Below are 22739 nucleotides of genomic sequence, written 5' to 3'. Positions count from 1 at the left end.
GATGCTGTGTAGGCAATCCTCTTAGGCCAGAAGGTTGGATAATTTATTGGGCCTCAACCCTGTGGCTGTCACAGCATCTGCTAGCAAAAGATCTATCGGCACACCCTTATTCACTTATGATTATTACTGATCATCTGCCCAAATGACTTATCAATAAAGCAGAGGCCAAGCAGATAATTTATCTGTATAGTTCTGTCGATACCAAGTTAAGAGTCAACGTCCTTAAAAGGATAAGGAGCCTTGGACACCAGGTGATGGATGGTCATACAAGGGTCCCATGAAAATATGACCCTTTTTAATAAATTTGCAGAATCTTGCTTTCTTCTCCCTCCCTTCACCTTCCTTTCCATTTCTGTCTTTTCATGAAGCCGAGCGTCTTTTCTCTAGCTTTGTTTTCTGACAAAGTGCAAACCTCACCTTGTAACATCACTTACTTAAAGAAAAGACTTCAAGCGCTGCAAATGTCAAGTGTATGAATACAAACATTTGATCCGCTCAATTGTACCAAGTGTATAATGTGTGGCACCTAGACTGCACAAGTCTATGCAAGACCTGTGAATCATTCAGGACATTGAAATGATGAGACAAGCCTGTCCGGGGTCAACGTAAACCTTGCCTTGCCAGGATATTTCACTATGGCATTCTCTTCATAAATCACACAAAGACTCTTAGGACATACGGGGTCAATGCTCGTTCTGTAAATACCAGCCGTTTGTATTTGACAAGTGGCCGTGACTTTCCAGAGTCATACAATAGTTCTGAGTGTTTGCCTTCCAAATCTAATCTTTGTGCACTAAGCTCTATCTCACCAACAGTTTTGAGTTCCGTCACAGGCCGCACCCTGTATAGGCCCATCTGGATGTAGGGTTGGATAACAGTGTTAGCTTTAACGTGGTGTGATAAGTGTCAAGCTAATCTGATTTCTCTTTTTTCTCTGAGACAATGGCCGCTCATACATTCCATTGGCATTAATTTCTTTTGCTTTTGCCAGTGAACTGTATAATTTTCTCACATTAAGTTTCACACCGAAATTGAGATAGCGATAACAACCAACCAAAACAGAGAAACAGAGGCCACAAGAGAGAGATTTTTTCCTATTAGCCTTGATATTTGCCTTGGCCAAAGCACCTCGAGTCTTCTGCTTATTAAAGTCATCATAACTATATTCTATCTGATCGACGCCCGGCTTCCTGGTATTAACCAGAGCAAATTCTATCCTGGTTCCCTCTATTCCTGCCTTAGTCCCCCCCACCTCCTCATTTAAGCTTTGTGAGCAACCTCATTGTTGAGGCATGTTTTTAAGAAGCCATAGCTCTGGTCTTGTTTTGGGTGAGCTGTCGAGGCCCCTATATCTGGGAAGTCCCAAAATAGACCCATTTTAAACCCTTTTAAAGGACCTCCAAATGAAAGGACTTGGAACTACAAGCAGGCACCGTCCGACCTGATGCTAAAAAGCAGATTGAATCAGACTTGTATCCTTAGTCAAACAATTTCTAACAGATTCTGGCAGAAAAGTGTAAAAGGTTTGTTATCAGTGAGTTCAGATGATAGCAAGAGAACTTGGAGAATAACACTGGAGATGTGATATCCACACCTCTTTTTCTTCCTTTTTTGGGGAAGTCGTGTCGTGTCATTGATCGTAAAGTGTTCCGATGAGATTTGCCAATATCTGGGAGTGAGAGGAGCCACAGAGGAGGATTGTGTTTGACATAATGGTTAGCTCCTATTTTAAAGGCTCCAGCAATGAAAAACAGAGTCTCCCCTCACATTTTCTCTCTGCTGTCTGACACAAATACACACTCCTAAATTTAATTATTCAACACGACCCACAGTGAAACACCGCTTCCTTTCTCATCTATATGTCAAAAAGATCAATAACCAGTCCAGGGCATTGCCACCACAATGAAATCCTGTCAACATGCCAAGATGCTGCAAAAGTTCCCAATAAATGCGTAGCAAAACTTTCAATTTGTGGCTTTCTTGGTGTGGCTCTTGCAGCCAATGGGTTGTCAGTCAGAGCCCTGGTTCAAACAGCCCTGAGGTTTGTTTGCTGCTGGTTCTTTTTGGAAACTTGTGGCTTTGTGACATCCGCAGCTATCCATTGGGCTACAGTATGTTGCTGTAGTGCCTCATATTATCCAGAGTTGAGGCGAATTGTTTTTGGCAACAGAATGCTAACATTTTCCTACGGCACAAACCTCCAACTGGGTGCCTCTGCTGCTCTTTTCGAGTGATGAGCAAACTTTGTAAGTTCCTCGTCTAGTCACTATGGTTACTAACCCAGCCTTCTCATTGGTGATGTGACTTAAAGATTACTGTAGGGGTGATTCTCTCAAGGTTTGACATGAACTGTACATGTGAAACCATCTTATGGCCACATACCATTCAAACACATTTCTGCTGTTTTCACAGAAAATGAGTTCTGGAAATAGACTGCACAGGATTTCGCTCTGTCATGTGTTTTAGGCTGTGACAGTTCTTGTAAAAACAATGAGGCATTTCACTCACTGAGTGTCTCTCCCCATGTCCTGTTTTCTTTTGTCCGTGTGGTCATCATGGCACGTCAATATGAATGGTGCTAAAGTGGTGTTGAAAAACTCCTGACTTTGTCCAATAACAAAAGCTGTGCTATGAAACAGTAATAATGGTGGGGTTTTCCCTCCCGCCTAGTGTGAAAGCACACACCACAGACATGGTGAGATACACACACTTTCACACACACAAAGTGCTCACATTTACACATATCCCTAATGAGAGTCTGGACAGCTCTTGGTGGAAGGATTCTGCAGGTGGCTGCACTTTCATCAAGCCACGGCTGAATTTGTTTATGTTTGAGGTCATATGGGCCAGAGAGAGAAGTTTGTGTGCCCAGACACACACTTAAACACACTTTCTAATTACCCTTGATTCAGTGTTTTCTCTTTTCCATAAGACATATTGACATGTCAGCATTCAGTAGGCAAGATACAGAACAAATGGACAATTTTACCTTTCTCTGTGTAGTGGAAAATCTATCCCTCTCAACATAGGCCAGTCTCTATTTGGACCTGTCTCACTGACCCAGAGTAAAAGTCACTTTGAGATGACGGTGACACGTGCAATAAATCATAGTGCCACCAGTCATCGGCCAATCACATTTTCCTTCTCTAATTAATAGCTTATTTATTTGCTTGGCGGGTTCCTACTGCAAGGCTAGGCTATTCTGTTTGAGAGTATGTGTGTGCACGTGTGCGTAGGTGTGTGTGTGTGTGTGTGTGTGTGCACGTGTGCGCTCTGTTAATGTGTGAATTCCTCTATGCTTTTGTATGGTATGTGTGTCAGTGTGTATATATGAGTACATGTAATATACCAGAGTTGAAAGAGTGTCTCCACCTGCCTTTGAGCTGCAGTTATTGTCGTCAAGTCCTTGCTTCACCACTGAAAACCCTGTTAACCACCAATCTTTAAATTTTAATTTTAACAAAAAAATTTGATTTCTTTTCAGCAAACTGTTTGGAATATAATTGCATATAATTTAAAGCCAGGAAGTTTTATATTTAGTATTTTCCTGACAGTCTGTGCAGTATTTCTGAACTTTGAGGTTTGGACAATAGAAAAGCAATAGAAAGCCCATACAGTCCCGACCCCCCACCTCTAGCCGATAGACATTAAGGTACCACTCATGTCTGCTTGCATGTCTTCAACAGTTTTAAGTTACTCTTGCACAATTTGATACACACACATATTTACACTTGGCATGTAGCGTAACAGAGAGGAGGAAAAGTCCAGAAATTGCCCTGTAGTTGTTGAATGCCTGGTAGCATTTTAGACAACCCAGCCAAGCTGTTGGTTTTGTAAACTGTTGCAGCTGGTCCTGTGCATTACAAGAAAAGGGAAGTACTCTCCCTGTCTCCCTTTCACTGCCTTTCTGTCTTTCTCTCTTACTCACTTTCTCTGTTTCCTCTTATACGCTATCACCACATTTCACTAACACGTTTTGTACTTAAATAAAGTTGTGCCACAGCTAAACATTAAATTTAAACACAGTTTTTTGGCTTTTTTTTAAGTCTAACTCTAGACTGTAAACTCGTAGAATCACTGTGATATACTACTTTCAAAAGGTGTCATAGTGTAATAAAATAAAAAATAGCTATAGATCAGACTTCTTAGCTTTCTTTCTTTACTTGTTTAATTATCACTGGCACATGTTGATGAGATATTGTAGATAAAATGTCCATGGGCACTGTAGTTCACCACTCTGCACTAAAATAGGGGTGCTACAGTTACAATTCAGTCAAATTATGATGGACACATGATGGCCCATGAGGGAAAGTGCATCTCTTGTGGGAGATGACATGTTTACTGCTGAGTTGTTTAAACTGAGTTCAGGAACAGGATGCTTCTGTAAAGGTTTAGATGATAGTTAAGTAGGCTGAGAACATTGTTGTAAGTATCTGTGGCGTAATTGCTCCCATTTGGTGAGGCTGAGAAACAGATCCCTTGACAGCTTAATGTAGGAAACCGTGGCGTATGCTGCATCAGTGCACATATGGTCTGTCTGGTCCACTGTTTGGGAGAGGAGAGTACGAAGAATTGAGAATGAGCTTCTATGTGTGATATTTTCAGATAGCAGTTTCCTAACATATAAACACATTTATCTAAAGGGAAGTCCAGACGTTCACACACAGAATTCATGAACACTTCCTATGAACCGGCTCCCTGTACAGAAAGGTGCATAAAAGAAGTTGCTGTTTGCCAGAATTCAAAGAATAGGTCCACAGTTTCCATGGCAGATTGTGCAGCAGATAAATGTCTCTTTGCCAATGATGGTGGGCCACATTGGTTTAGGAAATACAAACTTTAATATGTCAGCTCTAATATAAAGGCAGCCAGTCTTGTTACAACACCCATAGCACACCTACTGTTAAAGGGCAGATGGGGAGGATAGGGAACAGGAAAAAGGAGGCTCAGATATGTTGTGTGTCTGTGCTTGAGGAAGTTTTATAGACCTAATTTCACTTAAACTCAGTTAAGTACCACACCAATCTGCCACCCCACCTAAAACTGCTCTGAAAACAGTTTCCATCCCTTCTTTGATCCTCGGTTGCCATCAATGGGCTTCAGAGAGGGAGAGAAGGTGACAGACAGACGCAGAGAGACTCTGTGTTGCCATTATATGTGAAATGCCCCTCATTGCAGCCGAGCAGGCCCATCACTTCATCATTCCCCCACTTCCTTCATTTCCTCTGGCAGACACTGGGAGCATTCTACCACCCATCTGCCCCCAGTAAATATTGCTTGAAGGCTTAATTATACACACACTCACTCACACACACACATACACTGACACAGTCTCAGCGAAATTTCCTGCAACGCTGAAGCAGAGAATTAATGTTAAATCTGTGGGGCATTCATTCATCAAAACGAGTGTGTATGTGGTGTTATGTTTGCTTCTCTATGTGTTTTTGTGACCTCTCAGTCCATTATTATATGCCTCTGGTCATATTTGTAGCCCAAGGGCTACCCTGTGCTCATGTCAGGAAGTGGCGATGACCACAGACCATGAAGCGCGGAAATCAATATTTTCTTTTAATCATGTAATAAATAGATTACTTTCTAAGATTCTGAGGGTGTTGAATTTAGTTATTGCCTTGCTTATTTTATTTCTCCTCAAAAATGATTAACATTGTGGAATCTATTACAGTTATGGAACCTAAAAATATGTATATCTTTTTGCTTTTCTCAGCAGATGATGAATGACCATGAAGACGCCTCCCCTGACAGCTGCATCAAAAAGGTAGGACAGTTACATCCCTTTATACTCTTTTACTAATCCTGTACATGCTTTCATGCTTTATATCTGTCCTGCTGGGATAAGGTTTACATCAGAAATATCAAAGTTCATGCAAGGACGAAGGATTGAGGTGAATTCTGTCCGTTTGTCTAGTTTTGTATGATTTATTACTGCAATTTCTCATATCTTCTGGCTCTGCAGGGCAGTCCCACATATACTCCCGTTATAATTTTTATGTGAGAGTATCTACGGCATTGTAAACATTTACCTGGCGAACAAGTGCATAAAAATGCCCAGGTGTACTATAAGCCCTGCTTTTCAAAGAAGACTAACAGACAATGATGGATCATCTGCGTATCCTTTCTTCACTCAGACAAAAACACTGACACTTGTGCACACACTGTGACCGATACGTCCCATTGACCAGTCACTGATCACTTTATGAGGTGATAAATTTATTGAAGAGGCTGGGCAGTTTGTTTTTACAGCCAGTGTCGGCAGGTCAAGACAGGATAGCGAGAGAGTTCATGTCCATCTAATGGTCCATGAAAGAACAATGGCTGCAGCAGAGTGGGCTCTTTTTTTGAGAATGACTGAAGCCATGCAGGCAGATCTCCAACTCAAGTCAATGTCATCATATTTAAAATGTAAATCAATAGTTGAAAATGCAAACTTTAAGTTATTTAAAGGTTATTTAACTTTTTTGTCTTATCTTACATGACAGGATGGTCAAAACATCAGTAGCAGAACTAATAGTGGACTACTATTTTCATTCAAAATCATGCTCCCACTAATAAAAGCAGCATGTGAGAAGAGAGAAATTTTTTACTTAGATGCTTCCATGAGCAACTTTAGTAAGACGTATTTCACTTAACATCCCTCTTGTTGTAATTTACGGTTATGACCAATTTGGCCCTTAGAAAAACAAAATCACTTAAGGGATCTAATTTGCATTTTAGGTCAAGGGTCTTGTTTCTGTTCCCTCTATGAACAGGCAGGCATGCAAATCACCAACTGCTTGGTTGATTTGAAATCCTACATTAGTCAATGAGCTTATTTTAAGAGTTGACCGCAGGTGGTTTGGGCTGTTCCCTGTTCCCCACATGTTCATACAATGTGGAAAAAGCTCGATGGTTTTATAAACTACCTAACCACCTTCCACATGAGAGTGGCCCATGCACTTCACTCTGCACACAAACACACACATATACATGGACACCCGCACACAAACAGACGGGAGCATAGACTTGCAATACACACACTCACAGTCACACTGATGACAGAACACAGATACACAGTACACTTACCTACAGTACATAAAATACACACACACGTACACATGTGCGTACACACACACACACACACACACACATACTGGCCACATCTCATTATGCAGAGTGTGATTTGCGGTGGGCCCTCATCGAGCGGTGGCAGACCACATGCCTGTTATGAATATGAGCAAAATTATGCATGAGCCATTCCTTATGACATGACTCATTCATCCACATCATGCAGTCACACACAAACACAGGGTACAGACACGCACACACACACACAAATGCTTGCGCACATGTAAACATTAACTTCTCCTGCCTCCGTCATGCTTGATTAAGGCACAATGTTAATTGAGTTGTAGCTTGTGAATAAAGTAGTTCATTGCTGAAAGGTGTGTTATTAGTTCTCATTTGTTGCTGTACTTTACAGTTAAGATCTGTTCTGTTTATATATGTTAAAGTTATAAAAGAAATAGAAAGATAAACATCTACGTACATCTACAGTATGAGATGTGTAAGTACAGGAAGGTGTGAAAATTATTATATATCTCTATAGATATATGTCTGTGGATATATAGATATATAATATTTAGTGGACTGCTAAAATATATCATAACATAAATCAAAAGACGCAAATACATTGGGGCTGAATGTATTAATAAAATGTTCTCGGACATTTTTCTGTGTCAAAATGTCAAATTTTGAAGAATAACATCCAGTTTTTATGACTAAAACATTATTCAACTTTTTATGGGTATATAGGATACACACGCGCTGCACTTGGTTAAAGTTAAAGAAAGATTGTATAAAATATAACACACACTTATAACACAGTGTATTTATTAACTGTACCTTTCAACAAAACCTTGACCTTGTCTTTATGGTAACCTAAGTGTTTATATTGTCCAAACTTACTAAACTGGTTTCTGGAGTCGAACTCAGTTCTGTGGTGTGACAGTGACGCGCTTTGTACGCCCGCCATCCGCCCCAACCACTTCCTTTCAAGTTGCTTCCCACTGATAAATGTAATGTTTCATTCATTTAAAATAAAAACAAAAAAAAACATTACTTCAGAACATAATCCATCATTTTGTGCATTATGATCCAAATAACAAAACATTTGTCGTTTAGTTGCATAGGAACCTTATTTTTAGGAGACAGAGTTGCCATTGACCACAAATACCCATTCATTCTATGCTGCTGAGTCAGTCTGAAATGAATAAAGGCAAGTGGGGTCACTGTTAGAGTCAGGGTTAAGACGAGGGATAAAACAGAAGCAAAGATGTTATTGTAGATTCTCCAGCCCACTTACTGAAAGCTCCTCAGAACTTTCAGCTTTATGTGTTTAGGTATGTGTGTGAGGTTTAAGGCTTGTTCATTAGATTCATATCATGCACTTGCTTAGACATGGATCAAGCCATATTGGCTTACACACAAACTTACGTAAATACGCATGCATCTTTACACCTCACACAGACAGGAAATGGAAGGTTCTGTTATCTGAATCCCTTCAGTACTTACTTCATCCATCGTCCTTTACTCATTTTATTTCTCTCTCTCTATTTATTCTCACTTTCTCTCAGCAGACAGGATGGTGTTGTTGGAGCTATAGATTGCTATCAGAGACTATTGGTGATAGGATCAGGGATTGTTTGGTTTGGTCTGGTCTGGCCATACAAAATAGGACTATCTGTCTCTTTTAGCTGTCTAGGCCCTACTTATGTATGTTCTCATTCAAACGCTGCTCATGCACTTTAAGCACATGTGTGTATAGGTAAGTTAATAGCAAATCAGGGAACTTTCTTTTTCTTTTGGATTCTTTGGATTTGAAACAGTTACTCAGATAGAGATCAGGCGGAGAAGACAGTCTGTGTTCTGTGTATGTGTGTGTGTGTCTGTGTGAGTGTGTTAATCCTCATCTTCAGAAGAGCGCTGCTGTCCATCCCGACGTGTGTAAACACTCCAGCAGATCAGATGGCAGATAATGACTTCCAGATAGACACCCTCCATTCAACTAGCAGAAAAAAATCAATGAGCACTGATTGCTTTTTTCCCAAGACGATCATCTCTCGCCTGAAGGCTACTATCTATCTTTCTCTTTCTCTGTCAATTTCTCTGTCTCTCTCCTTCTCTCTTCAAGCTGCATTCATGCACCTCTCAATGCCAAAGTGATTGAATCAGTTCAAGCTGCTTTTCACACAGGATTTACTGTGAAAAGATACAGCTGAATATCTCTTTAAGACGATCAGGTCTATGTTACTCTGTCTTTGTCACTCTTCCTCTTTTATTTGTTCGAGTGAAGGTTGACATGCTGTCTAACGTATTTCTCTTAAGCACTGATGCTTTCCAGATAGTGATAAATGTCTTTTTTTCTATGCTCGACAGAGACGGTTTTCCATGTTCTTTTAGTCAAAGTCCCCCACTTGTTGATGCTCGGTCTGCATCATGATGCAAATGATTAAATTTGTGTTTGGTTTTGTTTTTAGATGTGGCATTAGTTGTAGTGGGGAAAATGACAGGGGTTGATATGAACTCCGACCTATAAGTACATTTTTCCCACTCCATGTTAAGGACTGAGGAGCCAAATGGGTGTCAGCTGCAGCTGTGATTTTATGCATGTGCATGTGCATGCTCTTGTGTGTGAATATCTTTTTATTCCAATATCAAGCTGCGGAATTGAGACTCTAAATATGCTGGCTAAATGACCCCAAATGTATGAGTGCTATTAGGTGGACAGAGAGAGGCTCATGGGTCACAGAAGTGATCCAGTGCTTCAGGCCATAGTTTACCCCCTACCAACGGCACCACACTCTCTCCCAGCTTAAATAGGTTCATGATTGATTGATAATTATGATAATTATTTTGAAATGATTATCTGGATATTATAATCATTGCCACCCCAGTGTGCCATGGGGGCAAGTCATTTTTCACAAGTCATTTTACAACACGAATGCCCCCTGGTCACTGGGGTGGCATTCGACATAAACTAAATACAAAGCCTGTGGCGCAGAGCTTGAACGTTGGATTGTGCCATCTCTGTTACTTTTAAATTCCTCTGTGCTTGACAAGGATATTTCATTCCTGTTCTTTTAGTTATACTCTAGCACTTATTTACGTATTTATTTAATTAGACAAGTAGAGAGACAGATACGTGAAATATATGAAAAACTATATCTGTATGATTTGCGTCATGTCTTCTCTTGGAGTAGACATCGGGAGGTTCTCAAACATCTTTTTGTCATTCTCAGGCAGTAAGCAAACACACTGTAGGTCCAATCATCCCGTCTTCTCTGTCATCTAAAGGAAAAGGAGGGGAGGAGTGTGTGAGCACATATGTAGAGAGAATGTGTGTGTGGGAGGGGGTGCAGGAATAATATTTGCGGTTTTCGCTTTGCCCTAAGATGACTTAATGATGATATGGGTCTCTTTCTTCTGCTGGGCAGGGTTACGTTTTAATGGGTCCTGAGTGACATGTTTTCATTTGGCTCCATAACCTGCCCCCCAAACCCATCACCATCATCATCCCCACCTTCAATCCCATCCCCTAAAAAATATACACCACCAAACCCTGACTAGGTGAAAACCAGAGGTAGTCAGCACACATCTTCCAAGTAGTGTTTGTGTGGTAGATTATGGTGAGATGGGGAGTGGTACGTTTCAGACAGACAGACGGACAAATATGCAGAGGTTGAGCTCACATGGTCAAAATTATGTGTTAGGGAATGTTTGGATTCTAAGACTGGGTAATCTTTATCCTAAGCGTACCTCTTTCCTCCTGACATTGTCATGTGCATAACGGTAGAACGTTACATTTAAAATAAACTTAGCAGAGAGAATATTTAGCAGATGATTTAGTGTTTAAAGTTGTCCTTAAGGGTTAGTTGTTTGCTATTCTGCAGAGAATGAATTGATGTCACTGGTAACAAACATCATAACTTCTCAAACAGCTCCTGCAATATTATCTGCTTGTCTTCAGATTAACAGTGTTCCAAAAACATTTTATGCGACACATACACATCTGTGTCATGCTATCATCTCTCCGTAGCCCCAAGTCTCTGCTGGAGGTATAAATTACAATTTATTGATTGATTATTGATTAATTTAGCTACAGATGTGTTTTGAGATGTTTCTGTTGACATTTTGACCTTTTTCTTCAGACATGTTACCTTGTCAGAGATGATTTTTAAGTTTGTAAGCACATTGTTTGATACTTTGTAGTGGAGTGTTCCTTTGGTGTGTCTACAATCACTGGTTACATTGGAAGACGCATCTTTTCAGATCTTGTTAGCCAATTGCGTTAATCTGTGAAAGGTCACATGATTTGGACAAAGTCTGGGTTGTTGGAGAGGAGGTGAGGAGTAGGAGGAGAGGTGAAGACAGAAAGAAATGTTCTTTCTCTCTCTCTTCCTCTGTCTTGTCTGTGGGAACTGTCCTAGCTATGGTTACTGCAGAATGCTGTCATTATGCCTTGTGAGGAGCATTCACTCAAAGGCCACTGCTGTGTTACTGTGTTCATAGTACTTCATGTATGTGTGTATGTGTGTGTGCACTCGGAGTGCCGCTTTTAACTCGCTGTGGCACTTTAATTTATGTGTGCGTGCGTGCGTCCAGTGTGTTTGTGTGGGCCTTGACTGATGCATCTCTGTTGTTATCGCCGATCAAAACCCGACGTCACACTGGATAGAAGCGCTGGGAGAGGAATTCAAGTGGGAACGAAAGAAAGGGTGGAACAGATAGAGAGAGACAGAGCGAGGGGGCAGAGGAGAAGCACGAGGTGATCGGAGGCACTTTCACATCAGCTGGCTCTCTGACCCCTCTCTCAGTCTCTTTCTTTCTTTTTTCTGCCTTTCACTCTTTCTATCACTCTCTCATTCCCTCTCTTACGGTCTTTGTCTCCTCATAATCTCTCTCCCAGTGACCATTCCCACCACATTCTCTGGGGTCACCCAACAAAAGAAGGAGGGCGCTAGTCTGACAGTCGCGGGGGCTGTCATATGAGTTTCTTCACACACATACATGTTTGTACTTATATCTTTGTGAGGACTCATTATCGTTATGATTTTCCTAGCCCTTTACTTTAACCTTAACTATCCCACCTAAATTCTTAATCTTAAATCCTACCCTAATCCTATTCTAAACCTAATTATATCCCTAGACTTAAAGCCAAATAAATTTATTTAAATATTCTCACTCCCATGGTCTAAAACTGAAACTGGTCCTCACAGTGTTCAACCATACAACTACACACACTCATATTTGTTTTTACAATCCATATGGAGACAGTATGTTACTGCCTAATTATAACCCTCTCTACTACATGTCTAAAGAAACAAAACACCCCTCTAGAGGACTTGAACACTTGATTTATTTTATTGCTGAGTGATATGCCTTTACTCATTTTCTTTTCCAATTTCTATGAAAAAAAAAAAAAAAACATTGACAAAGTGTTTTCACACTGAAAAGTTTCCAATTGTATCGTCCCTAAAAGTCACTTTTCTCTTTACTAGATGGAATATCTGTAGCATTTCAACACTTCATCCCTCCTGAAAATCATTTAACACCAAATCAGAAACTGGAAATGTCCCACTTAGTAATGAAGTTTAGGACATCATATCAAATGGAGAAATGTTCTCCTGTGATTTAATTATATAAACTTGGTTAAGATAATATTTTGAAATCTGAGACATTTCTATTAAAAACTTCATCCACATGGCATTTGTGTACTAGCATTCACTGCAGTTTGTGCTTTTAGGAGCATTTTTTTCTATATACATTTTGAAACAAACACACAAAATTCATCACACACTGTCTATCAAAAACACATCAAGCCCATTAGGACAGACGGCGTGAATGCAGAGGGCGGGCCGGTCAAGCATTTGATAGTAACATGAAGACCCGCGTGGTGTTGCCACGGAGACGTACAAGCCAGAGGGCGGTGGAGAAAGGAGAGTTGTGTGGTCCTGCTCGTCAAGAATATTTTCATGTGCGAGACGAGTACGATAACCGTGCATGAGCGCAGCTGCATGCATGTGAAACTCAGAATCAGTGTTTCTTTTGTGTTTGAAAAATCTCTCACAGTTACTGGTGTGTTTTAAGTCATTTTCTGCTAAAATCTTAAAAAAAATAAATTATATTAAATAGCTTGGCATTTCGTGTTGAATTTGTGTCAACTTGTTATTTTTCACTAACGACGCAGAAGAAGAACTAAAGAACTAGAGAATGCATATAAGGCAACACAGTGTGTGTAGATAGGTAAAAGATGAAGTTCAAGCTACCCGAGCAGCCGGTGAGAGTCAGTAAAGATGCAAACCCTCAGAGGGCAGAAGACAGCCGGAGGCAGGGGGATGGGCGGGCATGATTGGGAGGAATGCCAGAATGCCCAAGAGAGGCAAGAACTGCCAGCCTGATCACAGACACAGTCCGTATGGGGAAGAGAGACAGAGTGGGGGAGAGACGCTGGCCCCATCAGCACAAGGTCATGTGAAAAAAGATCCCCATCCATCCACCTACTGATCCATCCATTCCTGCGTCCACACATCCCTCTATCCCTCTTGAATATTTTAGGCAGTCAAAACATTTCAATATTGTCAGGAGGATGAGAAAAGAAGGCAATAGCAGGGGAAAGAAGGAACTGAGGGAGAGATAGAAGTGAAGGATGAGGAGATGGCGGGAGGCAGCGGGAGTGTGTCTCGGTGTAACAGGTCTTAGGGGAGCTTTTAGCCACAGAGTGGTAAGTGAAGCGTGCCATGTGTTGAGGCTCTCTGGTTAACTGTCTTCATACTTAAAAAGAGAGCCACAAACACACACACACACATGCACAAATAGTACGGGCCCATCTGTTCTTGTGTGTTTTGCTGTCTGTTTGGTGGGCCCCACTCAAACCAGAAAAGTGTACTGTTTTGTTTATCAGCTATCGTGGAAGGAAAGTTCAAAAATTCACCAATTACTTTTACTGAGATCAGAGCCAATTATGTATACTTCAAACTAAAGAGTAATACAAACAGCCAAGTGCTCAGTCAGTTCCACAGGAAAGATTATTCATTTAAAGATTTATTTGTTGCCAAATAAACAACAAACAAATTGATAATGACATAATGAAGAAAGTTATTCAGGCATTCATTAAGAAATGTTTTTTTACCAAACGACAATAAGCTTAGGGTATAAGTAAGTGGGGAGGAAATGATCAGCTAATTCTTCACACTGATTTTTTTCCCACGTCAAGCTATTTAACTTAAAGAAAAAAGAACATCTATCAGTTGAAGACATATTTTGAAGACGAAACCAGCGCTAAACTGGTAATGTGTGACTAGTTGTGTTTCTCCATATCTGTGAGTGATGTAGGTAAACAACATGTACTGTAATGTGTAACTGTTAAATGTAATAATACGAGGCCTGATGGGAGTGGGTTTGGGAGTGGGAGTGGTATTTTGTAACTGCTACACATTGTTTTTTAATAACCTTGTATCAAGGTTTGGCTACTCTTTAACTGGCTCAGAATACCGAATACTCCATGTTTACACTTGGTGAATGTCTGAATACTCTATAGTCTTTGTTTTTTTCCAGCGTTTTTTGTGACTTTTCCTATAAAAAGTTGTTTGTTACAATGCTGGTTTAAGAGGAACTCACTCTTAATAGCTTGTAATGCTTCTGTTTTTGTTCTGAGTTGGTTCACAAAGTCTGGTTTAGAAAGCAATGATTTGATATAGTCCCTCAAACAGTTCTTTAGGCATTTTATGCCTTCATTTCTTCTGGGGTTAGCAGTATCTATACCTGTTGCTGCAAATTAGGATAATCCACCCTCAAATGCATTCTGAAAACCTTGATTTCCCTCGCCTCTATCCCTACTTTATTCTTTATCCTCACTTCCTTCCCTCCCCCCTTCTTACCATGCCTTGCTCCTTCCCTCCGATCTCGGCTGAACAGTATGGTCTTTGACTAAGTCTTAATCTTCATTACAGGGCATTAGTCCTCGGGGGAGGCCCTGTCTCGTCTCCCCACAGCGCAGCCTGGCACTGTCCCGCCACGGCACAGCACAGACACCCTGCCAACCCCCCTCGCCCCCCACTGGCTTCACCTTGGTCGCCCCTTCGCTCAAATGAACTGTTAAATAAACGGCAGGCCTTAATCCACATGAAGGAGCAGGAGTGGAGGTGGTGGAGTAGGTGGCAAGGCTGGTCTGGAGAAACAATAGAGCTGGCCCTGGACGCCTCCTTTTAAAGAAACCATCAATCATACTCACCATGAGATTTCACTTTCTTTTTTTTGATGTAGATTTTATCATTAATGACTAAATCTCAAGGAATCAGAGTGGCAGTAATCTGAGGCATGTGGCTCGGCACTCATATGCAGAGCGTGAACAAGGCCTGGCGTCTGATGATGAGTGTGTGCGTTTGTTTTACACGTGTGTGTTGTCTTCATAAACTATTTTACATAACTCTAGCTTCTTTTTTCGACATTTAGCCTTTTAAGAGTGGAGAGAGTGGTGTGTTGCTCTGTTTAATCAAAACATTTTTTCAAGACATTTTCTCTGAGGTCTCTGTATATATATTTACATTTTTAACAAAATACACAAAACGTTAACACACAGCCAAATCGGCGTATGATTCCTTCACTGAGATTTCTAACGAGGACAGTTGACTTGCTGTGAATTAGATAATTAAAGAGGATGGCTAATTGAGTAAACAAGCATTGGGGCCGTCACCCCTAATTAGGTGATTACAAGGAAGAGCACACTCAGCCGGCACAGTGCTAATTAACACACACGCATACAGACACGTGTGAGGACATGGAGAATTATCTGTTAGAGAAACAATGATTAGGCTGAGTGGGGGATCCCAGGAGAGGCAGGCAATGAGAGGGGATCCCACACACACACACACACACACACACACACACACATACACACATCATCCCGAGAGAAGGGTTTTCTGTGTCTTAGTGCTAATTCATAGTGGGTAATCCTTTTATTCAACTAACAACATTGAAACTGATGGGAACTGTTCACTGCAGTCTCAGAGAGTGACCTGCACACGGCTAACACAAACCCTCATAGACAATGTCTGTGGCCTTCCTACTTAATACTACAGATATGTTGAGCGAAGGCTCAGTTGAAGTGCATGACAGTCAGATTTTCAACAAAATAAAATCTAATCTATGCATATAAATACATATTTAGTTTTGCGTCTTCACTCTGTTCCATTAATACCACAGCTGATTTCATTTTTTCCACACTCCATAGGAGTACACTATACGCTGGCAGTCAAGCCTGCTCTAATCTCAGCTGTGACATTTCAGATCAGGACACTCGTATGAGGATATTATCATAGAAAGTGTTTCCCCAGGGAGAATTATCCAGAACATTAACCAGGGAGTCAAAGAGATTATTTTGCCCCACTTCTCCTTAGGGAATATAACATCATGTATATCACATGATTTATTCTAATATAAACTATATCTAGTCAACTATTTATTTGGATATTAATGAGTTTGCTTAGTGAAAAGGAATTCTGCCATGAAATTACAAAAAGATCGCTCTGCAACTGAAACTGTACCAAATTCAAAATTGGTTCTTTGGGTCCAAAAGCGAGATTAATTTCACACAATAAGAGATTATTACATTTTTTTTTATAACTCATTTTCAATCAGCTGTTTTTCATTAATGCACTAGGTCAGATGTAATATTTTTTCCTGGGTGTACAGGATTTGCACAGCAGCGCACAAAAGCAGATCAGCTTGGCTTAAAATCCACTTACAATGGGAAAAAAAAATGCATTAATTAAGAATCGCTCCAGGGATGAAGTCTAATTATTTTTGGAGCAGAAAAAAATTTCCACGTTGGTCAGGATAACTGTGGTGTGGTGTTATCTGCTAACAACAAGGCCAGCCTTTCTACTCCCCTACTGGTACCATTGTGAGGCTGATTTAAGATCCCCAGCTAATGGGCATACCTGCCTGACAAACATGACTTCTTAGCAGGTGACTCCTGTCAAGTATGTCTGAAATAACAGGTAAATGAATTAGCAATAAAATGGACTTAGGGGTAACAGGCAGGGGTGCCCATTATTACCGCTTCTAATCACTAAAGAGATGCCATTCACTTGCCTTAAGAAGGCAGCATTTTTCACCGCTTGCTGGCCACCGGCCCCCTCAGAGCCACAACACATTTCTAATGGAAGGCTCTCTGCTTGAGCTCCAACCTCCCGAAAGCCCCCAACCATTTCTTTCTTTCGCTCTCTTTTCTCTCCTCCACCTACACCCCACTCCCCACACCACCACCCCTTTCTCTCCTGTAAGATTATCAGTTTTGATTACCGCCGGCAACAGGCTCTTACCAGCAGTCGGAAGCGGCGTCTCACAGACCTGAAAGGCCCTCAGCAGGTTGCAAGAAGCTTTTGAAATTATGGGGCTGGGCTCAGAGGGAAAAGTGCTCTGCACGCCGCTTCGTGGCCATTTAATCAACTCCTGACTTTTGATAGTCAAATAATGGCTAATTACAGTAGCACCTGCCCACAGGGTTAAAGGGTGGAACATATTTTACGAGTGAAAGTGAGGAAAGAGACAGAAAGAAAGAGACCATCAAATGAAACTGAGTGAGGTGTAAAGAAACACAGACTGTGTGTTATTAGCTTCATGTCTTACTGATTGAGTGCAATGAATCACTATACCAAGAGATGCTCTTATGTGCCACCGTATTAACTATTAGATGTTGTTTTTCTCCCTTATAACACATAAATGACAACAGTGGCAGAAGCTAAATGGAGATGGAAAAAAAAGACTGGCTTTGATTAAATTGGGTAAATATTGAACAGTTCAAAGTTAAAGGACTATTATCTTAAAGTCATATTTTTTGAGCACTGTGGTTCATCTAGCACAAATAATGTGCATCTTTAAGGAAACAAAAATTTTCAGAAGAAAAACATAGCAGCAATATTAACTTACATACAGTAGCTTTTTTAACATTTTGACCCATAGCAATAGTTTATTAAATGAGCAGAATACATTTCTAATTAATTATTACATCAAATTGCTCCCATGTCACTCCTCCTTCGAATTGTCCGTCTATCTCTGTCTCCTTCTCCAAATCTCCTGGGAGGCAGTTAGAGAGATAATGAACGAAGAAGAATGGGGCTATTAATGGGACAATTTGATAGTTCACACACCGTGTCCAGCGTCCTAAAACACGATGTGCTTGATAGAGCACACCCAAACACCTCCCTAAACGCACACTCACACAGCCTAGCTGGGGTGACAGATCAAAGCATATTAAAAATGACCTATGTGTCAGTGCATTGATCTAAGACCAGGTGGCACCCATACATGCAGGCTGAGCTGCTTGTTTGCTTTTTACCCCCTCCTTCTCTCTCTCTCTCTCTCTCTTTCTCTCTCTCTTTCTCTCTCTCTTCCGTCTTTCTTGTGACCAGCGACAACTTAGTCCCGGCACTCTATTGTTCAGGCACAAAGGCTATGTAAAGACACGTCAGCGATTACAAAGCTGCAATGGCACAGCTCAATTACTCAAACGCTGGTGTGTACCGCATCGGGATACATGTGTTTGTAGGTGAATGTGTTTGTGCGAGTGTGTGTCACACTTACTGCGAGTCTATACACTCAGTGTGTAGGCCCTGTGAGATATTAACAGGGTTGTGGCTGTGTCAGCAGCGCTGCACTGTGTTTTTAGTCTTTCATGTTCCATTTATTTGACCTCTGACCCTCAAGCACACATCAGCTTCACTTCTGCCTATTTCAAACACACCTCAGCACCTTCACACAAAAACTCGTACACGTGCACGTACCCACACACTTCACATACGACACATTAATCCATTTCTCTCTCTATCTCCCTTTTTGTGCTATTACAAACCATATTTGCCCCATCCAATCAGTTTGATTAATCATGCGCCAGACCACTGGTCTGCAATCAGATGACCAGAGCATTGTACCCGTCGGTGCACAAACACACCCACACACAGACACAAAGAGACACACTTACGCTTGTGGGGAAGTATTTCCCCATAGACATCCTCTGTGACAGCACCATAAACTAGCCATTTATCAAAGTGTCCCCTCAGTGCATGCACATACAAAAGCGTGTACGGACACACACGGATTACAGAAATAGTCCCAGAGCATTGTCTAAATGGTGGAAAAGGCCTATTTGGTTGTAACAAATCACCAATCACCACAGCAGTGCATACTCTGTAATGTATTAACTCCACTAATAAGTTTTCATCTATTAACAATATTATTTCTCATCTTTAAGTGGTAATAAAATAACATTAATATAAATAATAACATTATAACCTAATAATAATAATAATAATGTATTATGAATTTGTATTGTCCAAATTAATATTATGACTTCAGTGAATGTAATAATAAAAAAACAAGATATATTATTTACTATTACATGAACATTTCTCTCAATACACTAATTTATAATGTAATAGTTTGACTAAAAAATAACCAGCACAATGCTCAGAAGTATTTAGAGGAGAGGAATCCGATATAAGATCTGTGCAAGTGCATATGCCATGAATTTGTTTAGGTACGTTCATGTGTATGTGGCACTGGTTATTTGTGTCCATGAGTCTGTTGCCCTTTAGTAGTAGTAGTCGCATAATTTTGAGGCTTGAGTAATGCAGAGCCCCTGCCGTTCTTTATGACACATGGGTCAATAGTAATAATAAAAGAGTTATTCATAGACATGAGGGTGAGGGGGCTCTCACTCTACCATATCAGCTGAAGATTTAAAAGCCCTGTTTTTTTTTTGTTTTTTTTTTTCAGGCACACAGCCTGTCTTCCTCTTTGTATGTGTCTCTTTTTTATGCCTCCCCTCTTTTTCCCTCTTTTCTCCCCATCAATCTTTCAGCCTCGTTACACAAAGTGAAGGCAGCAGGGAAACAAAAACTCTAACGACAAAACCAGTGTCTATCTGTGGCTCAAGATCATTTAGATTTCTACATACGTACATGCAAATTCACTTAACTGTTTTCAAGACATTTCTTTTACGCAGCTCATTTTGTAAGGCAAAGATTCTTCCAGTAGCTGAGCACAGAGCATCATACACACATTAAGAAAACGTAGCCTGGCTTCACATTTTCTCCACAGTAGTTGATTCTCTCCATCAGAGCTACAGCTTCTGTCTAAGGTAGCTACACTAGCCGTGTAGGTGGGTTTGTAGCAGCTCATTGAAGCCTTTTTTATTGCTGGCCTATGTTCCATGGGGCACTCTGTGTCAGTAATCAGGATATGGGGGTTATCCTGGCTGACCTATGTATTGAGCCTGCTAGCACAGCCATTTCCAGTGGTAACAAAAGTTAAAAGCACTGACTCTCACTGAGAAGGAAAGAGAGCGATTGGACTGTTGCCCTTAAACATCATGGCAGGCCAAGAATAAACTGGCAGCGTGTCTAACCTGGCATCAAATGTTTGAGCAAATGTTGTTCAAATTTTTAAAGAGGCACAATCAACATAATAACCATACAGAGTTTACATAACTTGCAAAGTCGTTTTGTGGCTGAGTAGTGATTAGACAGGCTTCAAAGGGACATTTTTTAAAACCTGGGCAAATAAAACACAACTATGTGTCACCAATTAAATACTCTTTGGATGATCTGACTCTTTAACATGTAATATATTGTATATTTCTACTAGTAACTTAACCCTTGACCTGGGTGCCACTACTGAAGCTTTTTCCAAAATGTCCATCAATTTTATCAAAGCAAAAACCTCAAGACGGCTGCTGGGGAAAAGAACAAGATGGCAGTGGATTGTTTTCCAAAGGAATTAGCTTGGCCTGACCCTCTGGCCTGAGCCATCTTTTGAAGGGCTGACACTTTATTTGTTTTGTCCCTATAACAACAGAATCTCCCGGGCGCTGCAGTGCCCATACACTCTTGTATTGTCACAAACAACTAGACTCACTTTTCCTCTCCTTGTCTCTGTGGCATGTAAAAAAAGCCTGAGGCTTTTTACACAATCACAGGAGGCAATGCTGAGGTATGTGTGTGCTGTGATAAGACAGAGCGATGGGAGACAGATATGGGAAGGGCAGTGCTGGCTTTTGCTGGTCACGCACTCATGCACACACACTGCCACAGCTAGTGCAAAGACAAGGAACATTAAGGTGAAACTATTAGTGCTGAAAAACTTTACACAACCAGGAAGTTTTTAATATATATTTGCTCAAAGATAATCAGTGACAGGGAATAACAAAAGGTTCATATACACAACTTTCTCTTTTCTCTCTGTGTACTTGTGTGTGTGTCCTGTGGATGCAACATTATTTGAATGTCCAGCTGTGTGCAGGCGCCCCCTATTGCTTATTGCCTTTCACTTTCCTTTCTGCAGTAAGCAAAGAAGGGGAAAGTTGCACATGTGAACATGCATGCATACTGTCTGGGTTTACCTACAGTAAGAGCATGTAGAAACAGCTAGAATAGCCACATCACTGACCATACTTTGATCAAATAGGGCACAAAGGATCATTTTTTATCATAATAATGTCACACTTTACAGTGAAATAAAGGTGCTTAGCTTGCGTGATCTCCTAATAGCTCCCTGCATCACTTCCCTTTCCTAAAGCACACACACACATACACATAATTCTCACCCATCAATCCCGGTGTGACCCTGTTTCAAATTCATTAACAAGGCTTCAGAACTTGCAGACACAGCAATCACCGCAAGCAAAATAAATTCCTGCGCTGGAGGAAAGAGAGAGCCGGTTTGTGTGTGTGTGTGTGTGTGTGTGTGTGTGTGTGTGTGTGTGTGTGTGCATGAGTAAAAAATATAGCAGTGCCATGTTGTTCACTGCAGAGTGGAGTGAGGAATCTGTTTGGACAACTGCTGAATGTTTTGGTTCCCCCACAGCGCCTTGGAAAGCCATGCAGCCGCTGTATCTTTTACAAATTAGCCTGCATCGTCTACCAAGCACTTTCTCTTATCCCCAGCCTAAGCCCTGTCTGCCCACCACAGGACAACCCTAAGTGGGTTTAGGGTGGGTGGGGCTAGAAAGAAAAGGGGAGAGTAGACAAAAAGCAAAACAAAGCTATAGTTATGGTTTTCTTATGTTATTAAACTGTAATAAATGCTTTAGGTGCTTTTGTAATGAGATAATAATTAGCCAGCCTGTTTTAATGCAGGCAGCTAATAAAGCAGAAACTGTTTACTCAACTGTAAAATGTCTGTTTATTGTATATCTGCATACATGGTAATTTACTACTTCAAATATTAGAAAGGGTTTTAGATGTTTTATAGGAAACTAGTCAAACACAGAAGAAATTAGTATAAACACTTTACATGGTGCAGGACAGGCAATGATAAAACAGATTATTACAATGTGTCACCACAGATGAAGCTACAGTGTCGAGCTTCCACTCAGCGTGAAGTTCTTTCCATCTGCTGTCAGTTGTAAGTGTCCATCTGTGTCTTATTAGCAGTACTGCAAAAGTTATCTACAGTAGGCAGAGGTGGGAGATATTTGATGTAGAAGGTCAAAGCTGGTCATGTGACGAGTGGAGCTGCTACACAGAGCGACGTTTTTACCGCTGATTTATGATGTAAAAGCATTTTGGCTGGTAAAGCCATAGATGGGAACCCATGTCTGAGTCAAATTGTCGATTTGATGATGTGTAGAAAAGTGTGTGTGCACGTGGGGTGAGAAATGTAATTGTCTGTCTGTCTGCCTGCAG

The 22739-nt window shown here is 40.8% G+C and overlaps 1 protein-coding gene across 7 annotated transcripts in view; it reads left to right on the top strand.

Moving 5' to 3' along the window:
* The window catches only part of prdm16 (PR domain containing 16), a 160196-nt gene that overhangs the window by 80396 nt on the left and 57061 nt on the right, over positions 1-22739 (top strand). For 6 of the 7 annotated variants that reach the window (XM_026368709.2, XM_026368705.2, XM_026368704.2 and 3 more), the window contains exon 3: positions 5726-5776. In XM_026368709.2, coding sequence (XP_026224494.1) covers positions 5726-5776 — 51 coding nt within the window. The remainder of the gene's footprint in view (positions 1-5725; positions 5777-22739) is intronic. The other variant, XM_026368703.2, reaches the window with a different exon arrangement.

Source organism: Anabas testudineus, chromosome 7, assembly GCF_900324465.2.
Source record: "Anabas testudineus chromosome 7, fAnaTes1.2, whole genome shotgun sequence".
In the NCBI taxonomy this organism is placed as follows: Eukaryota; Metazoa; Chordata; class Actinopteri; order Anabantiformes; family Anabantidae; genus Anabas; species Anabas testudineus.
The sequence above is the reverse complement of the archived record's forward strand: the minus strand, read 5'-3'. Positions and strand labels throughout refer to the sequence as shown.